At 37.5% G+C, this 19794-nt stretch overlaps 1 protein-coding gene across 1 annotated transcript in view; it reads right to left on the bottom strand.

Moving 5' to 3' along the window:
* LOC129353944 (pro-neuregulin-3, membrane-bound isoform) overlaps positions 1-19794 on the bottom strand; it is a 388725-nt gene that overhangs the window by 61330 nt on the left and 307601 nt on the right. Inside the window, exon 3 of the mRNA XM_055023390.1 lies at positions 19485-19558. Coding sequence (XP_054879365.1) covers positions 19485-19558 — 74 coding nt within the window. The remainder of the gene's footprint in view (positions 1-19484; positions 19559-19794) is intronic.

Below are 19794 nucleotides of genomic sequence, written 5' to 3'. Positions count from 1 at the left end.
TAATGTATCTTTTTAATAACATTAGATACATTTACCAAAGAGAATAAGTTTGCTGCTTTTACTAACAACTAATGAACAACCAGACAAGGGCTCCACTTACATGAAGCTGCACTTTGCTTTTTTTTGGATTGACTTTGCAAAGGTAGTTTTTCCTTTTAAAATAAAGTAACTTTTTGTTTTGTTGCTTTGCAAGGTCGATCTTAACATCAGAGACATTCCTTGAAGCCTTAAAAGTGAATCGGCCAGAAATATATTCTTCAGTTTAATTATTTATGTTTTCTTTTGGAGTAAGAAAGCAAATATGAAATGTCAGAAAGATGATAATTTGTCCAAAGTTTTGAACATGTCTGTCTGAAAGGAGTGTGCATTATCTAAATGCCATAACTGCTTCAGTCTGTTGGGGTTACTGAACATCATCTGTGGTGAGTCACTGGGTCAAATCATCTGGCCGAGAGCAGATATTTCCTCAAAAACGTTGTTTCTTAAAGGCATTTCATTCGTCTGCATCGTTTTATCTTTACTATTGCCGAATCATTAGTTATGAGGTTTTTTGAGCTGATTTATTATTTAATGTGTAAACTCTTCCTCTCTTTTAGCTTAAGCTATACCTTTTCTTTTTATTTCAGATCAGATTTTTGCATTTCTCAAAAGTGTGATTATTTCAGCATTTGACTTCAGGCCATAAAAGTTTATTATTAAAAAAAAACATTGCAATACGCAGACACTGCAAGGTCTCGTGATGCTACTGAGCTTCAACAAATGATTTATCTTTATCCTTTTATTTTCTTTGCATTTGTTATGTTGTTAGTTTATATGGATTAATATTTATGAAGCTTTTTCCACTTTTGGTCTTGTTATGACCACAAACCTTCTTGTATTCTTTTTTGCACCAATGGTTTTTATTCAACTGTAATTCGAAAGTTGTGAGGGTGGAGAGAAAAGACTTGTTGAGGGCTGAAGCCTTTACATCTGGAGTAAAACCCTCAAACATTACTTTACTGGGATTTTGTGCAACAGACCAACTCAGACATGAACCATCAGAGTCACATAAGGACAGTTACAAAGTTGGCCTTCTATCAGCTGAAGAACATTTCCATGACTGATGTCTCAGCAAGATCTAGAGAAACTCCTCCCTGTGTTCATCTTTAGTCGCACTGATTACGTCTTCACGGGTCTGACTCACAGGTCTAATCCTCCAACTGCAACTGATCCAGAACGCTGCTGCTGGAGTTCTGACTAAAACCAGGAAGAACCAAAACAGAACCAAAACCAGCAGCATTCGATTTTTATGTTCCTCTAATCTGGAACAAATGTCCAGAAAACAGAAAATCAACTGAAACACTGACTTCCTTTAAATCAAGTAAAAACACCCACCTGGCTAGCGTTGCCTTGGATTCATAAAAAATGGAACATTGATCAATATATTTGATGATTAATGATTGATAAAAGTTGATGATCAAATCATTGATGATTTTCATGATGACATTTGACAAAATGTGATGTTTGTAACTTGTTTCATAATTGGTGACTGGATGGTGTTTTTATGATGAAAAGCAGGTTGAACTGACTTGTTGCTGAAAGGTGATACACAGATAAACTTCACTTCAGTAACATCATTGTAGAATAAAATGAAAACTCTTTCCTTTTGTTTTTCTGCTCTGTCTTGTCAAACTCACAGCAGGTGTCCGCTGGTTCTGAGCCAGGTTCTGGTTCTGGTTCTGCAGGAGGTTTCTTCCTGTTAACAAGGAGTTTGTTCTCTCCACTGTCGCTACATACATGCTCCATATGAGGGATTGCTGTAAAACCAACCTGTGTGTTGATTGCACTTAAATGTGTCTCTATGTTAAGCTGGATGACTGGATGCAATCTGCTGGATTTACTTTAGATGAAAACTTTTTAATTAATTTGAATGGTAAACTGAACTTAACTCACATGACAACTGGGATGAATTAAAATGAATGTGTGACTGAATGGGGATTACTTTTCTTTGTGAAGTGCCTCAGGATGTCATTTGAGGTGCTACATATATATGCAATATATAAATAAACTGAATTGAATTGATTGAAGACGGTGATAAGAAGTTTGCTGTAAGGGGATCCAGCAGATTGTTTGTTGGAGCCAAAAGATTCACAATAAACACCCTGAGCAGAGATATACATATCTTGGTAATATCAAGTTTTCTATTTTTTCTTAAGTCTAATTTATTTGTTTCCGTTCAATACATAAATAATTTAACCCTCTCCAGGCAGGTGTTGCAGATTTGCAACAACTTAGACAGTCTTTTCAAGTAATTTGAGCCTGAGAGGGTTAAACTCATTAGGGAAATCAGATTTATTTCTCTGCAGTTTTGCATAACGTGATGTTTCTAGGAATAATCTTAAAGTTTTAGTTTTATCTTCAACAACAAAAAATAAATAAATATTTTCATCATTTCATACAAAGTGTGGAAATAAATTTATGCTAGGCTCCTCTTTCTTCATAAAAATGAGAAATTTAGCTCATCTCGACTCAGCTGGCGTCTCAGTCTCAGTAGGTTCTGTAGACTGCTTTCCAATCTATGCGTTTGCTGCTAGTCCTTCTGTTTTCAGCTCATGCACTGGCTGAGAAAAAAAAAAAATCATTATCCCCCTTATCATTTTCCTCTAGGGACCGATCAGCTGGCAGTGCCGGGTTATTATCAGCCTGATCAGCAGCTCACTTTGGCAGGGATACACCCTTTACCTGCTTCTCATTAGACTTAGTTTGTCCTTTCTGTTATGGTAACTATTCAGAGTTTCTGCTGGCTCAGTTGCTGAGGCAGGCTGCAGTTTATGTGATGTAGAAGTGGAACAGCAATCAAGTTCTCATTTTTCACATTGTGAAACTGGAAGAAATGATTTAAGATTTGTCTGAACATGATTTCAGTAACAACACTTAGCGCTGTAAAAACACTTCATGTGATATTCTGGGTTTTAAAGCTGGAAACAATCAGAGTTTGATTCCACTTCTGCTTAATCTGTCACAATTTTACTTTATTTGTAACATTTTATGTCCAGTAGTCGACTTTCTTAGTTATCTAACTCTAAAATTATCATTACTCTGCTATGCATCAAAAGATGTTCATGACAGAAAACCCAGAACTGCTTCCTCTGAAACAAATATTTCATTTTTCCATCATAGTGACAAAAACTCCTCCAGCTATACTTTCAGTTCATCACATAAAACCTCAGTAAAATACAATAAAGTTTGTATTTGTAATGTGGCAAAATGTTCCAACACTTTTACATGGTACAGCAGTAATAAAATAAACACAACCAGACATTATACTATTATTCACGTCAGAAAATGTAATAATATGGCGGATTTCAAAGGCTTCAGCCAAAACATAACACAGATTCTGAAACAGCCTGTCTAAAACGATACAAGGTCAAGAACTGAACCACGGTTGCCTTTGGAGATGATGCTGAATGAGAGGAGCTGAGTTGAGATGATGCTGAGTCGCTGGCAAGCTTTCCATGAGTGAGAGAGGAGGAGGAAGCTGAAATGAGTAAGGTTTCCCATGAGGAGGAGGAGAAGGAGGAGGCAGGACATGTCAAAATAGATTTTAGGTAGTTTTGGTAAGTGATACGGAGAGTTTTAGTGCTGAGGGCATAGAGGAATGACATGGGGAGAGGACATAGAGGAGGAGAGTGAGGAAGAAGAGTGGGATGAAGAGAGACAGAGGTTACCAGATGAGTCAGGAGGGCAGGGTACATGTCATCTGCTTAACTCTCCGGAAGCTTCAGTCTGTCTTTCCTCTCCTTCAGTCTGTATTGTATGACTCTCTCCATCTCTCCCAAAAACAAACAGGAAAACAAAAACTGAATTGTCAGTAAAACAATCCAACTATAAGGATGTTTACACTTTGTTCCACTCTTTCATTCACGAAGAAAGTATTGTCTGTCTACCTCAGTTATGATGAAGGGTCTAAATGTGAGGTTCCTTCACTGCTGGCTCAGCTAGCAGCCCAGGGTAAACACAGTTAGCCTTAGCATGTGGCCAATATGGTAAATCTTTTTATTCTGTGATGACCAATCAGCTACACAGCATAGGTTAGCTAGAAACTTTCTGCACTGTCCAATCACAGAACAAACATCACATGTAACGGTAAACTTAAGTCTTGAAGCAACATTAAATTTAATTTTTATTCTCTTCAACACCCAGTGACACCCTCCATGTTGGGCTGGTTTGTACTGAACAATAAACAAAATTCACTGCAAATAAAACCTTGATCCACACTTGTGAAATCTGCTTTCCACTGACCCAGCATATGTGAAGATATTATTTCAACAACATAATATTAAGGTGTTTATTCATGTGGTCTCTTTAAGTCAACCAGCATTATCTGTGCAGAAAAATGAACAGAACTTTCGGCACAGAAAAAACGGCCGCCTGGGTTTTCTCCCATAGACTCGTCTCCTCCAGACTAATGGAACTTATAATGGAGCATTTCTACATCTGTGTTCATTAATTATCACATAAAGTAGAAGCAGATTGTTAAAGAACCTGGTGATATCTGGAGTTACTTCCATTTCTCTCGAACAAGTGTTTCTTTTATTGCAGTTCAGCTTAAAAACACCACATGACCTGCGCACTGATCCCTGATTAATTTATCTTTTCTCTGTGCTTTAATGACCATGAGAGAAAGAAATATCTGGGAAAAGAAAAAAGCCAAGGATTATGTCTTCATATGCCCAGAGATTCATTTTTAATAAGGATGAACTGTGGGGGAGGCAAACGTATAGAATAATGAGCCTGTTTGTACAAAAAAAAAAGGAAAAGAAGTAAGACATAAAAATATGTGGAAGTTAACAAGAATACAGTAGCAAAAAATAATATGGTGCTTATTATTTGTAGCACGCTAATATGTGGGGAAAAATAATCGTTTTAACTAATTTAACCTTCATGCTCTGCAACCAATTAGGGAGAAAACTACATTTCAGCAGTTCGATACCTGGAGTCAAACCCTCCATCAGTGTATGCATGTAAATGTGATGATGAAACATTCTAACGTTAGTTTATATCTACAGATGAAGTAGACAGACACAGAACCAGCACACGGACCGGGGAGGCCCGGTTCTGTTCTGCTTTATAACAGCTGTTTTCCGCATTCAGAGTTAAGTAACCTGAAAGAGCCAGACTGATATTGTTGGACTACATGTTTCTAATTCAGCAATGATCATTTTGTAAAATGCTGGCTGTGTAAACATGGCAAAAAGATAACTACAATATTCACCTGTTGGCAAGTTGGATTTTCTTTTACATTTTGCATGTTTAGATTATTTAAAACAAAAACTCAGCCGAGGTCAGAGAAAGATTTGAACTGTGAACCATTAAATTAAATTTTTATTCTAAATTTGTTTTTTAGTTGTTTTTTAAATTATTATTATTTTTTTTGCATGGACAAATATTCCTATATGTGAATACAGTCTGTCAGCAGTTTGTCAGCAGACAATTTCTACCTCTGAACCCTCAGACCAGATAACCACGCAGATCTGGACAATACGTAGATGTTTCATATTTGGTTAAGTTGAATTCATTTCCTTTCTGCTTCTATAGTTTTGACACTTTTAAGTTCGGTAAATAAAAGTAAATAAAGTTTGTTGTGAGCCATTGTTGTCTATATTTAGATAGTTTTACTGTTATTTTAATTAGGATGTTTACATTGGGTCAGAAATTATTAATCAGATCACTCGTGATGAATTGATTGCTGAAATAATTGTTAACTCATTTAATGATCGATTAGTCATTGCAGACTCAAAAAATGGCTGTTAGAACCACATAAACTGCACAGAAAATACAAACATTTTGCATTTAAGATAAAAACAACTTGTCAATAAAATGTTCTACCAAACCTTCAGTGGTTAAGCTTCACCTGCTTCAACATTTCTAAAGCAAATCTCTAAGAAAGTATTTCTTGTCAGAAACCTATTAAGCATGAAGAAATAAACCTTGTTGATGTGAAGTGAAGCAGAAATGCTGAGTGTCTCACATTTTCAGGTTTTAGGTTGATTTTTGTTGGATCTATTGATACCAATAATCAAACGTTCCGTAAAGGAAATAAAAAGTTTATTTTCTTGTCTAACAAAGGAAATGAATACTTGTTTGTTTGAATTTGTATGTATTTATGTGTTTCTCATATTACATAAAATATGTTCAAGTGGTTAAATTAAATTCCTTCAGACTTTTTTTTTATCCAAATATTGTCAGAATAATTAATTCATGGTCAAAACAGAATAATTAATTACTAAAATAATCAGTTGTTTAGTAATGTTTGTTTACTCTTTTTTGTTGTTAGTTATTTCCGTGTTCCTCTCAGTCGGTTGTTTTTGTGTCTTGCTTCTCCTTCCTCTGTGTACAGTCTGTGTCTTATTGTCTACTTCCTTCAGCTCGTCTGTTAAGCGTTCCCCTGACTGATCGTCTAGTTTCCAAGTCACTAATCCAAACTCCTGAGTATTTAAGCTTCCTGGTTTCTTTGTTTCACTGCTGGTTCCTTCCTTCACGCTAACTCCCTTGTTTATGACCTGGCCTCCTCATAGCCACACTTTAAGTCTCTCACTGTCTGTAATGAAAGTCATATTTCTTCATATAGCTTATTGTGTAAATGGATTTAGCAAATTCTGAAGAAAAGAAAGTGTTCAAAACACAAACTATTCTTTGAAGAGATAATCCTCAATGTTTGCAAAGAAAAACTGAATTTTAATTTATTCTGTTTTTTTTCTTCAACAGGCCAGTTTGTACATGAACAACAAAATGATTCTGAATCACAGTGGGAAAAGAACAGAGTGATTCTTTTCCTGACAGAAAACAATGTCCATTACTTAGTTTCAAACAGAGCATTAAAAAGCCATTTTGATGAAGTAATTTCCAGTTTCTCTTTTGCTCATGTCTGTCTTCTCCATCATTGAGGTCTGCAGGCCATTAACATTATTTCTGCCTCCATTCATGGCACTTTGTCTCAGTGGGTTAGCATTTTGTGGTCAGCAGGAGGGCAGCTGGCGGCTGCACTTACACATCCACCTTCTGCTTAACTCCACCTTAACAGTAACTAAAGAACATTAATTATTAGTGTTAGGTTACTATGGCTGTTTAAAATTCTCTTTGTGTGATGGAGTGGGTCCAAACTTCTTGCCACTTGCTTCAAATTGTCAAGTTGCAAGTACAAGCAGCCCACAAAAATGATTTTCTCTTTAAAACTAAAAATACAAAATTGGATTTTATTTTTTATCTGCTTTACAACTTACAAGCAAGTAATATTTTATTTTGTTAAGATTTGTTATCTTCAAAATTATTAAGGTTTTTATTTTCTATATTTGGCATGTCTTTTTCTTCTGATCTATTCTACTCATTCACCTATTGGTGTATGTTTGTGGTCCTATTTCCCATGAAATTAAAATGCGGCAAAGACAAGGTCAATAGAAGACAAATACTTTGTGTTATATAAAAAATTTTCTTCATCAAGAATATTTTGGTTTGTGTCCATCTGCATTAATGGACTTTAACTGGTTTAATTTCGATTGCTCTGGGCCAAACAAAATAATCATTTAGAAACCCACAAGTAGTCTGAAGACAGCTCTGAAGACACTCATGTCTAAGAAGTTATAAATACATGTATATGCCTGCCTCATGCATTATTGGACTGTAAAATGAGTCTTTTGGTTGTGAAAATTTCCTGCGATTTGTGAGGCTGTCCAAGACAGCATTGTAGTTTAGCTTCACACCTGCAGATGTCTGCGCCTACCTGACCTGTCCTCTTCTGATTGGATGAAGGAGAAGACAGCAAGACGATTTCAAGTATTTCTATGAGGTATTCAATTTTCTTGCTTTGTTTAATCATGTTTGATGATGTGGTTACAAAAGTGATTGAAATAAGCCATGTGCAGAAAGGAGCCAACTGTGTGCAACATATCATTTATCCTTCACCTCCAGCAGCTGCAGCCTGCAGGAATAGCAGCCATTGTGAACCTGTTGAATGTCATGTTGGTGATTTCTGAATGCAGATGAACAAGAGTGCCACCGCTGTTCCATTTGGTGGGGACACATTGGGACACAGGTGGTCAGTGAAGCACACCTGCAGCTAATTAACCTATACCTACATGTGAGGAGTTCAATGGTAGCTGGCAGGTCTGAGGTATTTGTGGCAAACTGCTGACGCCCCACTGTGCTGCTGCAGCTGAGAGGCTTAAATAATCACTGTCAACTTTGATATCTTCCCGTTAGGTAGACAACCAATGAGCTTCATGAATCTTGTCTGCACAATAATTGAGGACATAATGGGAAACCTATTTTTAATTCTAAGGTAATCTACAGAATTACTATCCTGGCATCATCTTCCTACACAGTTCACCTCCATTCTCATCTTCTTTCAGTGCTTCAACTGAGATTTCTCCCATTGAGCTTGATTTCTCTGGTGGAATTTCATCCTGGCTAAAGAGCAAACAGAAGGAGTTGTGAATGATGCAAGTTTTCTCCACTGTTTTAGCATTGTGGTCTGTCTGTAGTTTTAGCATCGGCAGCGGAGGAAGTGGATGAAGCCTTCAGTTTGTGTTGGCCACACATTCAATGGGAAACAGAAATATCTGGGCTCAGTGCTACATGACCCAGCTGGGTCTGCAAAGCAGCAGATCCAAGGTATTGTCAGTTTGGTTTCCAATGTATGTATTGATCCATATTAAATCTGGTGTTTGAAAGGTTTAATCAAGTAGATATGAAGACTTTTAGATGAGGTCTTCCATTTCCAGAAATTCTCTATTTCTGGAAACTTGAAATACCAGGACACCAATGTAGTTTTCACACAGGTCCAGTTTTCTTTTTGTTTTTTGTTTTTTTGTTGTTGTTTTTTTTGTATAGCCTTCATCATTTATAGCGTTCTTTAATATTTCTTCAGGTACTCTTCTTCTCATATAAGGTTTTGATTATTTTGTTGATCTATAACACAGACAGTGTTGGAAAAAAAATCGCAGAAGTAGAAGAAATCTGTAATAGGGCTAATATTTTTTTCTCAGTAGTGATGTTTAAAAACAGCCAAATATAGAAATTTTGTTATTGCATGTGGTTTTAATAAAGGAACATTTACACCGATGCTTAAAGTGTAAGCATCGGTGGATGGAGTTATAGTTTAGAGGGCCTTCCTATTTAAATGCGGTCACACTAAAATTATGTAATTGTTGGCTGCAACAGCAAACCTTTGGAATGATACTAAATGTGATCTAGATTTTATTTATAGACTGTAATAACAAACTGTAAACACAACAGATCTGAAACGGTTAGTCTTTTCATCTGATTTCAAAAGGATTAGCTGCACCTTTTCTTCAAAAGGAAAGTTTCACCACAGCTGCGTCCGTCCAGATCACTGCACCTGGAGCGTGTCTCTATGCAGAAGAGCAGCAGAGACACTAGGGAATGTGTAAAACACAAAATCTCAATTTAAGAATCCAAAACTTCATGTTCTCTCAGACAGTGAAAGCATTACGGAGCCTCATAAAATCGTAGTAGCTCAGTTTCTCCCTGGAATTTTAATTCACCCTCAATGAAGCAGACAGGCTGTTTCAGTGTGTGTAGATCCGGCAGCATACAAACTCCTCTGGAACGGTGAGACAGCTTCCCGTCTCGCGGGACTCTGCACTGCAATTCCCAGCACAGCGTGGCGATGTCGGAATGCCAAAGGTAGCCGTGAAAAATGCAAAACTGGAGTCCACAGGCCATCCATGAACACACACAGCCAAACACACACAGCAGGAGTCCTGCCAACATTACTTTAAATGATTCAAATGAAGCTTTCAACAAAGATGACAAAACATGTGGAGGTAGCATGTTGTTCCTAGAAGTTAATATCAAAATGTCTAACCTTGAATTGTAGCTTTAAAGGTAGACAACTGGTGTTTTATCAAAGAGAACCTGTTTTATCCAGAGGAGATTTAAACAAAATGTAAACTTCTTTTATTGAGAAAGATGCTGATGTTTTCTGAGTGCTTTAATATTTAAAGCATAACAAATTGACTAAATATTTTTTATTCATTGAAGAAAAAATATTTTCTTGCTAAGGACTCCCTGCCTCCCAGCAGCTAGCTTTAGCCCCTTTGGCTGTATTAACTTCAGTGAGGAGCTTCTGACTTCCGCCTGAGGAAAGTTTCTCCTCGCCACTTTCAGCTGTGAGATGTTTGCAGGTTTCTTACATGAACATCCCATTTCAAATCCCCAATAGTAAATATAAAGGAGATTTCCCTGGGCTTTGACTTTGCCTTGAACTTTTATGAATAAAAACCTGCATTAGTTTTTATTCAGTCTTTACAACAGAAGCAGTACTAGACAGAGCAACGGTCACCTGGAACTCCGAGATTTAACTTTTAATTTGTTTTCACACCTGATAGTGCAACAGACTCACTTTGATTTGGGACCAAAATTTCAACATTTCTCCCATTTTCTGCTGCTGAAAAAGGGACAGCAGCTTCACTTTCACAGCACTGTGTCATACCCACCAAACCAACTGAAAAACCTGTTCCAAGCCCTCGCCTGTGGGGGCGCTGTACCAAGAACCACTACAGGAGACGACACAAAAACCTCTGAAAAACCCCCAAAACAAAACACTTCACTAAATGAAAACAAAAATGGAGTTGAGCAAGATTTTAGCGGTGGTAAGATTTCTCTTTTTTTGGTAAGAGACCATGAGTCATTTCTCCCGCTAGTGATAGACTCACATGTTTGTTTTAGTTGTATTTACCCAGAATTCCCTGTGGAATAGGCTGTTTACTGCCTCTGGTTCACATTTGCATCCAAATCACACCAGAGTTCACTTCAACTGATCTGAGCCCAAGCTTTTAAGGAATTTGCTTTTTCAGTCCACGCAAGAGTTTGATTATGCATTCACACCTCGCTAAATGGACTTTCTAGTCAAAGGAAACAGCTGGATTAAAGTGGACTGAACTGGGCGGGTGTGAATGTGCCCTGACTCTGCTCTGGCTCATGAGGCCAACAATCGTCTCTGTATGTTGAGCTGAAATACCAAAGACGGGACACTGTTTTTGATTCACTAAAAGTAAATCAAATGCTGTACAAATGCACTCAACATAAAGGTGGAAATTTTCTAATAATGTGAACCCCCAATATGATATGAGTTACAGCAACATTTTATTTCCCTGTGGGGTTAATAAAGGATGCTTCCCTGGATTAAACTGAACTGTGTCCTGTACACAGGGTAAGCTGCTGTTTACCCAAGAGCTCAGGCAGTCATAGCTCATATCTGAAACTCTAATCCACTTCCCCACGACTGAAGTGTCTGCCGTACAACTCTGTGACATGACTAAGACTGTACAAATGTTTGTGTCCACTCTCTATACGCTGAAGATCTATGCTTCATACACCAGTTTGAACTCATGGCTTTTTCATCGACTGCTTTTTTTATCTCTCCAAACACCCACACCATCTATTAAACCTTGCTTCCTCATGACATTATATGAACAAATGTCTGATGGCGTATTGATTGGCTAATTTTCTGCAGGTCAGGAAGTGCCGCAGAGCATCGCCTCCGACACGAAGGGGTGCTTCTGATTTTGCCTGGGGATATTTCAGCTTACACAGCTTCTTTTTTTTTTATAACAAAACCACAAAACAAAAATGTGCATGTGTGATGAAAACTGTAAAGGAACCACGAACAGAATGCTGAACAGAGCTCATGTTGAACTGTCATTATCTCTACAGTTATGGAGGCATGAAACTTTAACCGCTATCACATTTTATGCCCCCTTATCTCATGGATTCACTCATGCTGCACAGTGTAAAACACAGCCTCTTGCTCAAGACTGGACTTGCATGATTACTTTAATGTTACATTCGACATGCAATTCATGCAACCCATGGAATGAAAATCTCAAATATAGCGTGAACTAAATTTGCCTTTCAATTTAAAGGTCTAAGTCCTTCTGCTGGTCTACAGGGAGTGAAGCGGTGCAGATACTTCAAAACGAACAGACACTGATTCTCAGTCTGTCTGCATCATAAAGACACGCCGTCTCGGCTCCGAGACCTTCAATTCCAAGGGGTTGAATATATTTTTCCAATGTGGGTGAGACAATGATTGCACAAGAGTCCTGTGAGATGATGAAAACAGTATAGAAAGATCATATAGTGAGGTGAAGGAGAGAGGAACCGCTAATCAAAGAGAATATGAGTCAGAGCTCAGTCTCATCTTCAATACAGTATTATCGTGTGAAAGTTCTTCAGTAGGTTGAACAAACAGGCAACAGTGCAGTTTGAAAGATACAGAGCTGCTGACAACAACAAAAGATTGAAGTTGTTTGCGCAGTGAAAAGCTTTGACGAAAAGCATATAGAGATGACATCAAAGGCTTCTGCTGAACCTTTGATGGATTCAAGGAAAGCCCGACTAAACCTCTGATCTCTGATGCTGAAGGTGACGAGTCATGTTCTGTCTCTCCAGGTTTCAGAGGTAAACGGACCCGAGTCGGGTACTGTCTGTTCTGAGTCAGCGCTCAGCATGAGCTTAAAATTACTCCTTTCAGAACAAATTAGGCAACACCTAACAGCTTTTAAACTTTAATCAACAAAAATATGTATAAAAATTCACCTACACCAAGTTTTACAGATAATACTACGGAGGAGGATTAGAGTCACTGAAAAAAAGAAAGAATTCTGACGTTAATCTCACAATTCTGACCAAAACACTGGACTGAAAACATTTATCATCCAGGTTCTGGTAGAAAGAGAGAGAAAAGTGAAAAAAATGATAAATTGTGCAAATAGAAATGGTTGAGTTTATTATAGGATTAAATGATTAATTGATTATTATGACTGGCGTCCATTTAACACCTCAATCTTAGATGACTTCTCATATTTTTGTTGCGAATTTCTGATTTTATAATCAGGAAAACATACAAGTTCTTTTTTCTCATGAGAATGAATCACAAAACACCTGATTGTAAATTTTCCAATATTAAAATGTAAAATTTGCATTTATCTATTCCCATGATTCATTTTTCAAATGGATCATGGAAAATGTATATTTACCTTGCAAATGTACAACTTTCTGTAATCAGAGTATGAAGTTTTTTTTTAATATGTGAATATTAATAGTAATCGCAAAATTTCAGAGTTTTTTTTTTTTTTTTTTCGGTGGTAATCTGGTCCTCAATTATTATTTTTTGCTTTTATCCACAATGGCCCGACAACTGCGTCTCACTTTCTTTCTATCTCGGTATATCTATTTTTGCTTGACTTAACATTCTCGAGCCTTTTTCTGCTCATCTTTTATTCAGCGTTGCTTTGATGATTGGAAAGCAGAGTTTTTCAAAAAATAGCTGCGGAATTGCTGAAGTGCCAAAAATTCCTTTCAGGTGTTATTTTGTCAGGGGAAATAATGTTTCTTCCTTTTTTATTCCTGGATGTTGTTGTATTAGTCCAGCCATGGTAGCCCTGATGCCCAGACAACCTGAGGCAGTGTGATAACCTCTCTCTGAAGACGTGGCTACCTTCATCCTGCCTCCCAGGAGACCGCAGCGTGCCAGAAGTACTTGGCAGCAATCGTTTGCCCTACCGCTGAACTTTTTTTCTTGGCTGGCACGATCCAAAATCAAGTCGGTTTGAGGGCCGCGTCTCTTCGTGTTTTGGAGATGACTTGGATAAAGAATTGGGTGGATGAGGGTCGGCTTTCGGACAAAATGTGTTTTGACGACAAGTCGGCACAAAGAAGGTTAGTGGGAGACGGATGGAGAATGAGAGGGCCGTCTGAAAGGAAAGAAATCTGGGAAAAAGGGGAACGGTGATGTCAACACTGAGACGAACTGGAGCAGGAGATACAGAGGTAACCCAGGAAATTAGGATCTGATTAACTGCCAGCAAAGTCAGGGGGAGGGATGCTGTGACAAGATTATCTGAGGGGTTGAGGAAAGAAGAGGAGCATGGTCTGCCACTCTTCTTTGCCAACTTTGCACTTACCAACTTTTTGGAAGCAGGAGATGGTTGAATAAATAAAGGAAGAAAAGAAGAACAAAAAAGAATAGATGTTACTGGAAAAAAGAAGCAGAAAGTTTGCAATAGAAAGCTGACTGAAGCCATCTGAAAAAAAAAACAGGCCTTTACAAAAGTATGAATATTAACTTTGTCACATCTTGTTTTATTACAAGCAAAAACTTTGATGCATGTTGTTTAGGTTTTAATGGGAGCAGTGAACAGACAGGAGCGCTTAACTGTGAGATGGAAGAAAAAATATATTCTTTTGATATGATCAGCAACAAGACAATTCCAATGTTTTTGGTAAATAGCTTAACCTCAAACTGGATGGTATGGAAACTCATTTCCATCAAGAAAGAAAGAAATCAAGGTATAACGGGAAATTATATTTTTTATTTTAAAGTCATAATTATCAGATTGGTGACATTTAAGCAGAGTCCAAAGCACAGGGAAATGTATAATATATGATTTTGATAAGTATTGGTTATTGGGCATGTCAGCAGTATTCATTTCAGTTGATGCACTGATTTCCATATCTGTTCATCACTAATTCTAACATGAAAATGGAAATGCATTCTGCACTATTTTAGTGTCGCCCTTGCTGTGTGTTCAGTTCTGCTGGAAGGTGAACAAACACATTCAAGTCTTCTGAAGCAGCTAACTTTTTTTTTTTTTTAGTATAGACACATCTTCAGCTGTGTCCATTTTTCCTTCACTTCTGACCTGCTCCTCTGTCCCTGCTGGAGACAACGTGCCCGCATGGGAACTGTGCTTCTTCCTTCCTGCCATGTTTTGCTACTTTTGCAGCAGGATCTTTCTCTTCCCGTTTCCAGATGATGGATGGAACAATGCTCTGTTCCATTAGGTGTTTTTGGCTTTTAGGAAAAAATATTTGAACTATCAAAGAGTAATGAGGCTGTGCCTTACCAGAGCCACCAAACTCAAAACATTTCAGGACTTTTTGGTAAAATCTCAAAGTCTGAGCTATTCCATTTTTCTGAGATGTTAGTTTCTAGTATCTTCTTCTTGTTTATTACAGCCATGTGGCGTCCTCATGATCACATTATGCTTTGTGTAGCTTGGTTGATTTGCCCAAGTCATTAGATGGAAACACGGCTAATTCAAGTTTTTTTTACTTGTTTGAAAATTTGCTCAAAATTCACATGACAGTTGGATAGAAACACTGTATTTAAATTTGATGTCTGGAAACTTTTCATCTCTATGCCTCTCACCTGTCCAAAACAACCAAGAAAATATTTTTTTCTTAATTTTATTTAGGTTGTGTTCAGCTTGACACTAGATAGCTAACTGCTATTGGGTTCATTTATTTTAAAAACTGTTGGCTGCTAAAGTTGTCTGCCTTCTTTCTTCATTTGCTCATTGTGAAGCTATAACGGTTCTCTATGTTCTTCGATGAAGCGCTGAGGCCTTCATGGAACAGCTTGATTTATACTGAGGTTAACTTTCACAGTTACACAACTTCAGCAAGTCATTTATTGCTTTGGGTTTCTACTTAGGGGTATCATATTAAAAGTGGTTAGAATAAAGATGGATTCCACAGTTTTTAGATGTTTAATCCTAAACAAATATGCCAAATATTATTTTCTCCCCACTCTACCACTTTGTGATAAAGTAGATAACTGGAGTTTCTGGTTGTGAACAGATTAATGGAATGCAATATGAAGAGCTTCAGTGTTTAATCAGCATTCTATTTGGATCGGCTGATGATGATGCAACAGCTGCAGAGCGGTCGTCTAGCAGGCCCTCTCTCTTAACTCTGTTTTTCAGGCCCAGAGTGGTTCAGGAATGACTTTGCAAGTTTGAACAATTTATATGGAAATCCGCCTGAAAAAGTCCTCAGGTTTGGGATTCCCAGAAACGGTTACCATGTTAGGAAAGAAAACCAATTTAATTTAAGGTAATGGTAAAGATGTGGTTAGTCTTTTTATCCTTCCCCCTCTGGAGTTATAAGTCTTCTTAAAAGTTTTAATAGGTGAACTTGTTTTGTGAATTGCAGAAATAACGACTTTTTTCTCCCCTTTAATTTGCAAGAACAGGTAAAGGAAAACCCCCTGTCCTTAGCTAGAAGATACTTCACACTACAGCTCTGACTTTATACCAACGACTGAAACAGACTTACAGATTTTTTTTTTTCACATTGTGAGCTTATAGTACTTTTGAAAAGTATTCAAATGATTTTGCTGAGACATTAGTCCTGAAAATGTTCTTCAAGTGACAGAAGGCTGATTTGTGCAACTGTCTATATGCAGCTCACAAGATTCAGGTCAGAGGTCATCACTACTCCCAGGTTTCATACCTGATTGTTGGTTTTTAGTGATAATAACTGAAGTAGTGTGTTTACTCTAGATCTATAACTTTAGATCTATAACTCTAGATCTATGACACTAGATCTATGACAATAGTGTCACTGGTGTCTATGACACTAGTGTCATAGATATTGTTCTTTAGGTTCATTCTTCTTTAGGTTCAAAGATAATATCTTCACTTTTCTTTCTGTTCAGTAGGAGAACGTTTTGGCACGTCTACACATTTATCTGTTCTAAGCATCTCTTCCGTGATTGGATGGTTTGGAGTCAAATAGTGACATCATAATGTAGAGATGTGTATCATCTGCATAGTTATGATAGTTTATCTTATTTCCTGTTATAGCCTGAGTTAGTGGGAGTATGTAGATATTAAATAAGATAGGCTCTAGGAGTGAACCTTGGGTAACCTCATATGTGACTTGAAAGGTTTCTGACAAAACTTAAAAATTGCTTTTCAGAAATGCTCTTGATCCAATATGACTCAACTTGACCTGTTTTTGCAAGGAAGTTTACGAGAATAAAAGTGATTGTGAAACTTTTGTTGGAATAATTGTATATAAGTTATCCCATGTATTGTTGTTTCTTGTATGTTGAGTTGGTGCGGCCCTGAGTGTGAAGTGGGTGCAAGAGTCGGTTTAACAGCGGGAGAGGAAGAGCTGTAAAGATCTCAACCAGATGGCTTTAAACTATTTAGTGCAGGTCAAGAGGTCGCACCAGCAACCAGTTCTTGTTTTTCTTACTATGTATGTTGGAATGTGTTTACCCTGTTACCCTGTCCCCTATAGAGGCTGTGACTTTCATGTAACCAGGGTGACCTAAGGAAATAAAAGGCGTTGAGAGCCAAGACGTACTCAGAGTGTGTTGGAGATTGTAACTGATGTACGTCTCTGGGGCACTCTCCTTGCGAGTAAAACTTAACTGATGTGTTCTGTCTTTCTTTCCAGGTAGTGTTTTACTAATGTTAGGGGTTTAAACCTGACAACTTTATAGAAATGTATCCTAACATACTTTCACCTGTAATTACAGGAGAAGATGCTTGCATTGAATATGGCTGCATTGAATGCAAATAAATGCCATACTTTTTTGATTTGGATTCATAAAATGAATTATGCTTTACAGAAAAAAAGGGATCTTGCATTAAACCCCATTAAAATACAGTAAGGTTTGTAGCATGACAAAACAAAAAAGAAAAATGTAAGAAACAGTCTGATCTATGAGGAAGAAAACACATCTTCATCACCTACATACAAGGGCAAGTCAGTTGCTACACAAACAGAAAGTGATGGGTGTCACTTGAGTGGAAACCACTATTTCTCTAGGAAACAATTACATTAATACTTTGAGTGAAATTAAAAACCTCATTGCAGCAGCTTCCTTTAATGATCTGGAAAGTAAAAGATATTAGCAAATACCCAGTGATAACACTGCCACTGCATCGGCCATGTCCTGTTTATGGCACGTTCTCCTTTCCAATCAAGTGTTAAATGGGAAAATGAAATTTGAATATTAATGCTCTTAAGGGAGTTTTGACATTGGGCAAATACAAAGTGCCTGAAGTACCACATTGTCCTTTTAATGCTAAATAGTGTTATTATGGCATTGTTGGCAGGAATCCCACAGATAAGACATTGGACTGCCACAATATGGGGAAGCTGAAGAAAGATTGATTTTCTTTTAAATGAGCCTGGAAGACCTAAGAAATTCATATAATATTGATAAAGGGCAGGATGGTGAAGAATTTGGGTAATCTGTGTAATTCTCTACACTCTGTGACATTGAGAGAACCATGTTTTATAGGAAATAAAGCAAGAGGAAAGTGACCTTCATCTTAATAGGAGAAAATAGTTTGGAAAAAGCTGAGAAAAAAAATCCAATAACAAGATAAAAACTCAGTTTTTAAAGTGATTACATGGAGGAGTTAAAGGGTGAGGGACAGACTTGCTCATGTTGGCTTGGAACTGCTTGCAGTTCTAGATGTTTTTACGCCAGAATAAGGTAATGAATTTATACATGGTTTTTACACAATAATCTTTTCCAAAATCAATCTGCAAAGTTGAGATTTGCATATGTATTCAGTCCCCTTTAATCTGTGACCCCTAAATAAAATCCAGAACAGCTAACTGCCTTCAGGACTTCACCTAATTCACATGTGTATAATTTAATCTCAGTAGAAATCCAGCTTCTCTGTGAGGATTAGTGGGAAAACTGTAAATCGAAGACCCAGGGACACAGCAGTCATCCCTTACCTGTCATGTTGTGGCACTTCGGGCCAATGGTGACTTAGTGTTGGAGTGTGAAGCTGAGTTAAGTTGTAAAACAACATCTGAAGCTGTGATGTCAACTTTGTAAAATCAATCATTTGAGAATCGAAAGAGCGCAGCAGACCTTTCCTCTATGACACTAGATAATGTTCAGACTTATGGCAAGGAACAGTTATACCCCTGCTCTATGTGCTAGAGTGGAAAAAACAGGGACCACAGCTGTGGATCCTATGCTGAAGTTTGTCGAGGCAGGACTGATTAGTGGACTTTATCAGCGGATAGTTTTATCCGAAGAAGCCATGACAAGTAACTGAAGCATATTCATCTGGTAAAATGGTTCAGCCAAAACCAAAGACCTTAGTCCAGTTGAAAATTGATGTTCGCAGACTCCATCAAATCTGACAGCTAATTTTATAAAGATGGATGGGCATAAAAAGAGACAAACCTAAACTCTTCTCAATGTTTATTTTCCTTAAACTTCACAAAAAAATAAGAACTCAAAGTTTGTGGTTGTACGACTACAAAATCTGAAAAAGTTGAATATGTCTGACTCTGAAGAGCCATTAAAGAAAAATAACTTCTTGACTTGTTTGCTGCTGAGATGACTCATTGCTTTTAGAATAAATATCATACACATTTTCCTATATGCAAAAAAGATTTAACAGTGAAGGCAGTTTGATATCAAACACATTTCTATTTATACCATCTGACTAAGTGCTTCCGTAAAAGCTGTCAAGCTGCTTTTGCATGGCAGAAGTGAGAAGTCAGTGGTTTCAGGGTTTTCAAATATGTCAGCACAGAATTGTGAGCATTTACATTTTTTCAGTTGCCCTATATACTTTCATTTTTCTGCTTCTGTTTGTTTAGATGTTTAAATTTTGTGTTGATGCAGAGAGAACACAGAAGCCTCTTACTGGGGTCTGACAGGATGGAGTCTGTCTTGGGCAGGAACTGGTCACACCGGATTCCTTGGTAACCTTCGCGACACCTGGTGGACAAAAAAAAGCAAGCAGTCTTTCAGGGCACTGATCTTAACTGGAGGAGGTTGTTGTTGTTGGTCAGTGAATCCCAAATCCAAACACCTTGGAGAGAAATTCAGTTCAATGACATAAATGATCATGAAGGGAAAACACAAGTTGTTGCAGGTCAGTCTTCAAAGGGCATCAATGGTTTTAGTTGTATCCTCTCTAAAGAACCTCATGTCTGGAGATGTTTTCTTCAGAC

This window comes from Poeciliopsis prolifica, unplaced genomic scaffold (genome assembly GCF_027474105.1).
Source record: "Poeciliopsis prolifica strain line A6 unplaced genomic scaffold, Auburn_PproV2 SCAFFOLD099, whole genome shotgun sequence".
Taxonomy (NCBI): Eukaryota; Metazoa; Chordata; class Actinopteri; order Cyprinodontiformes; family Poeciliidae; genus Poeciliopsis; species Poeciliopsis prolifica.
Note: the sequence above shows the minus strand (reverse complement) of the source record. Positions and strands in the feature narration are given on the sequence as shown.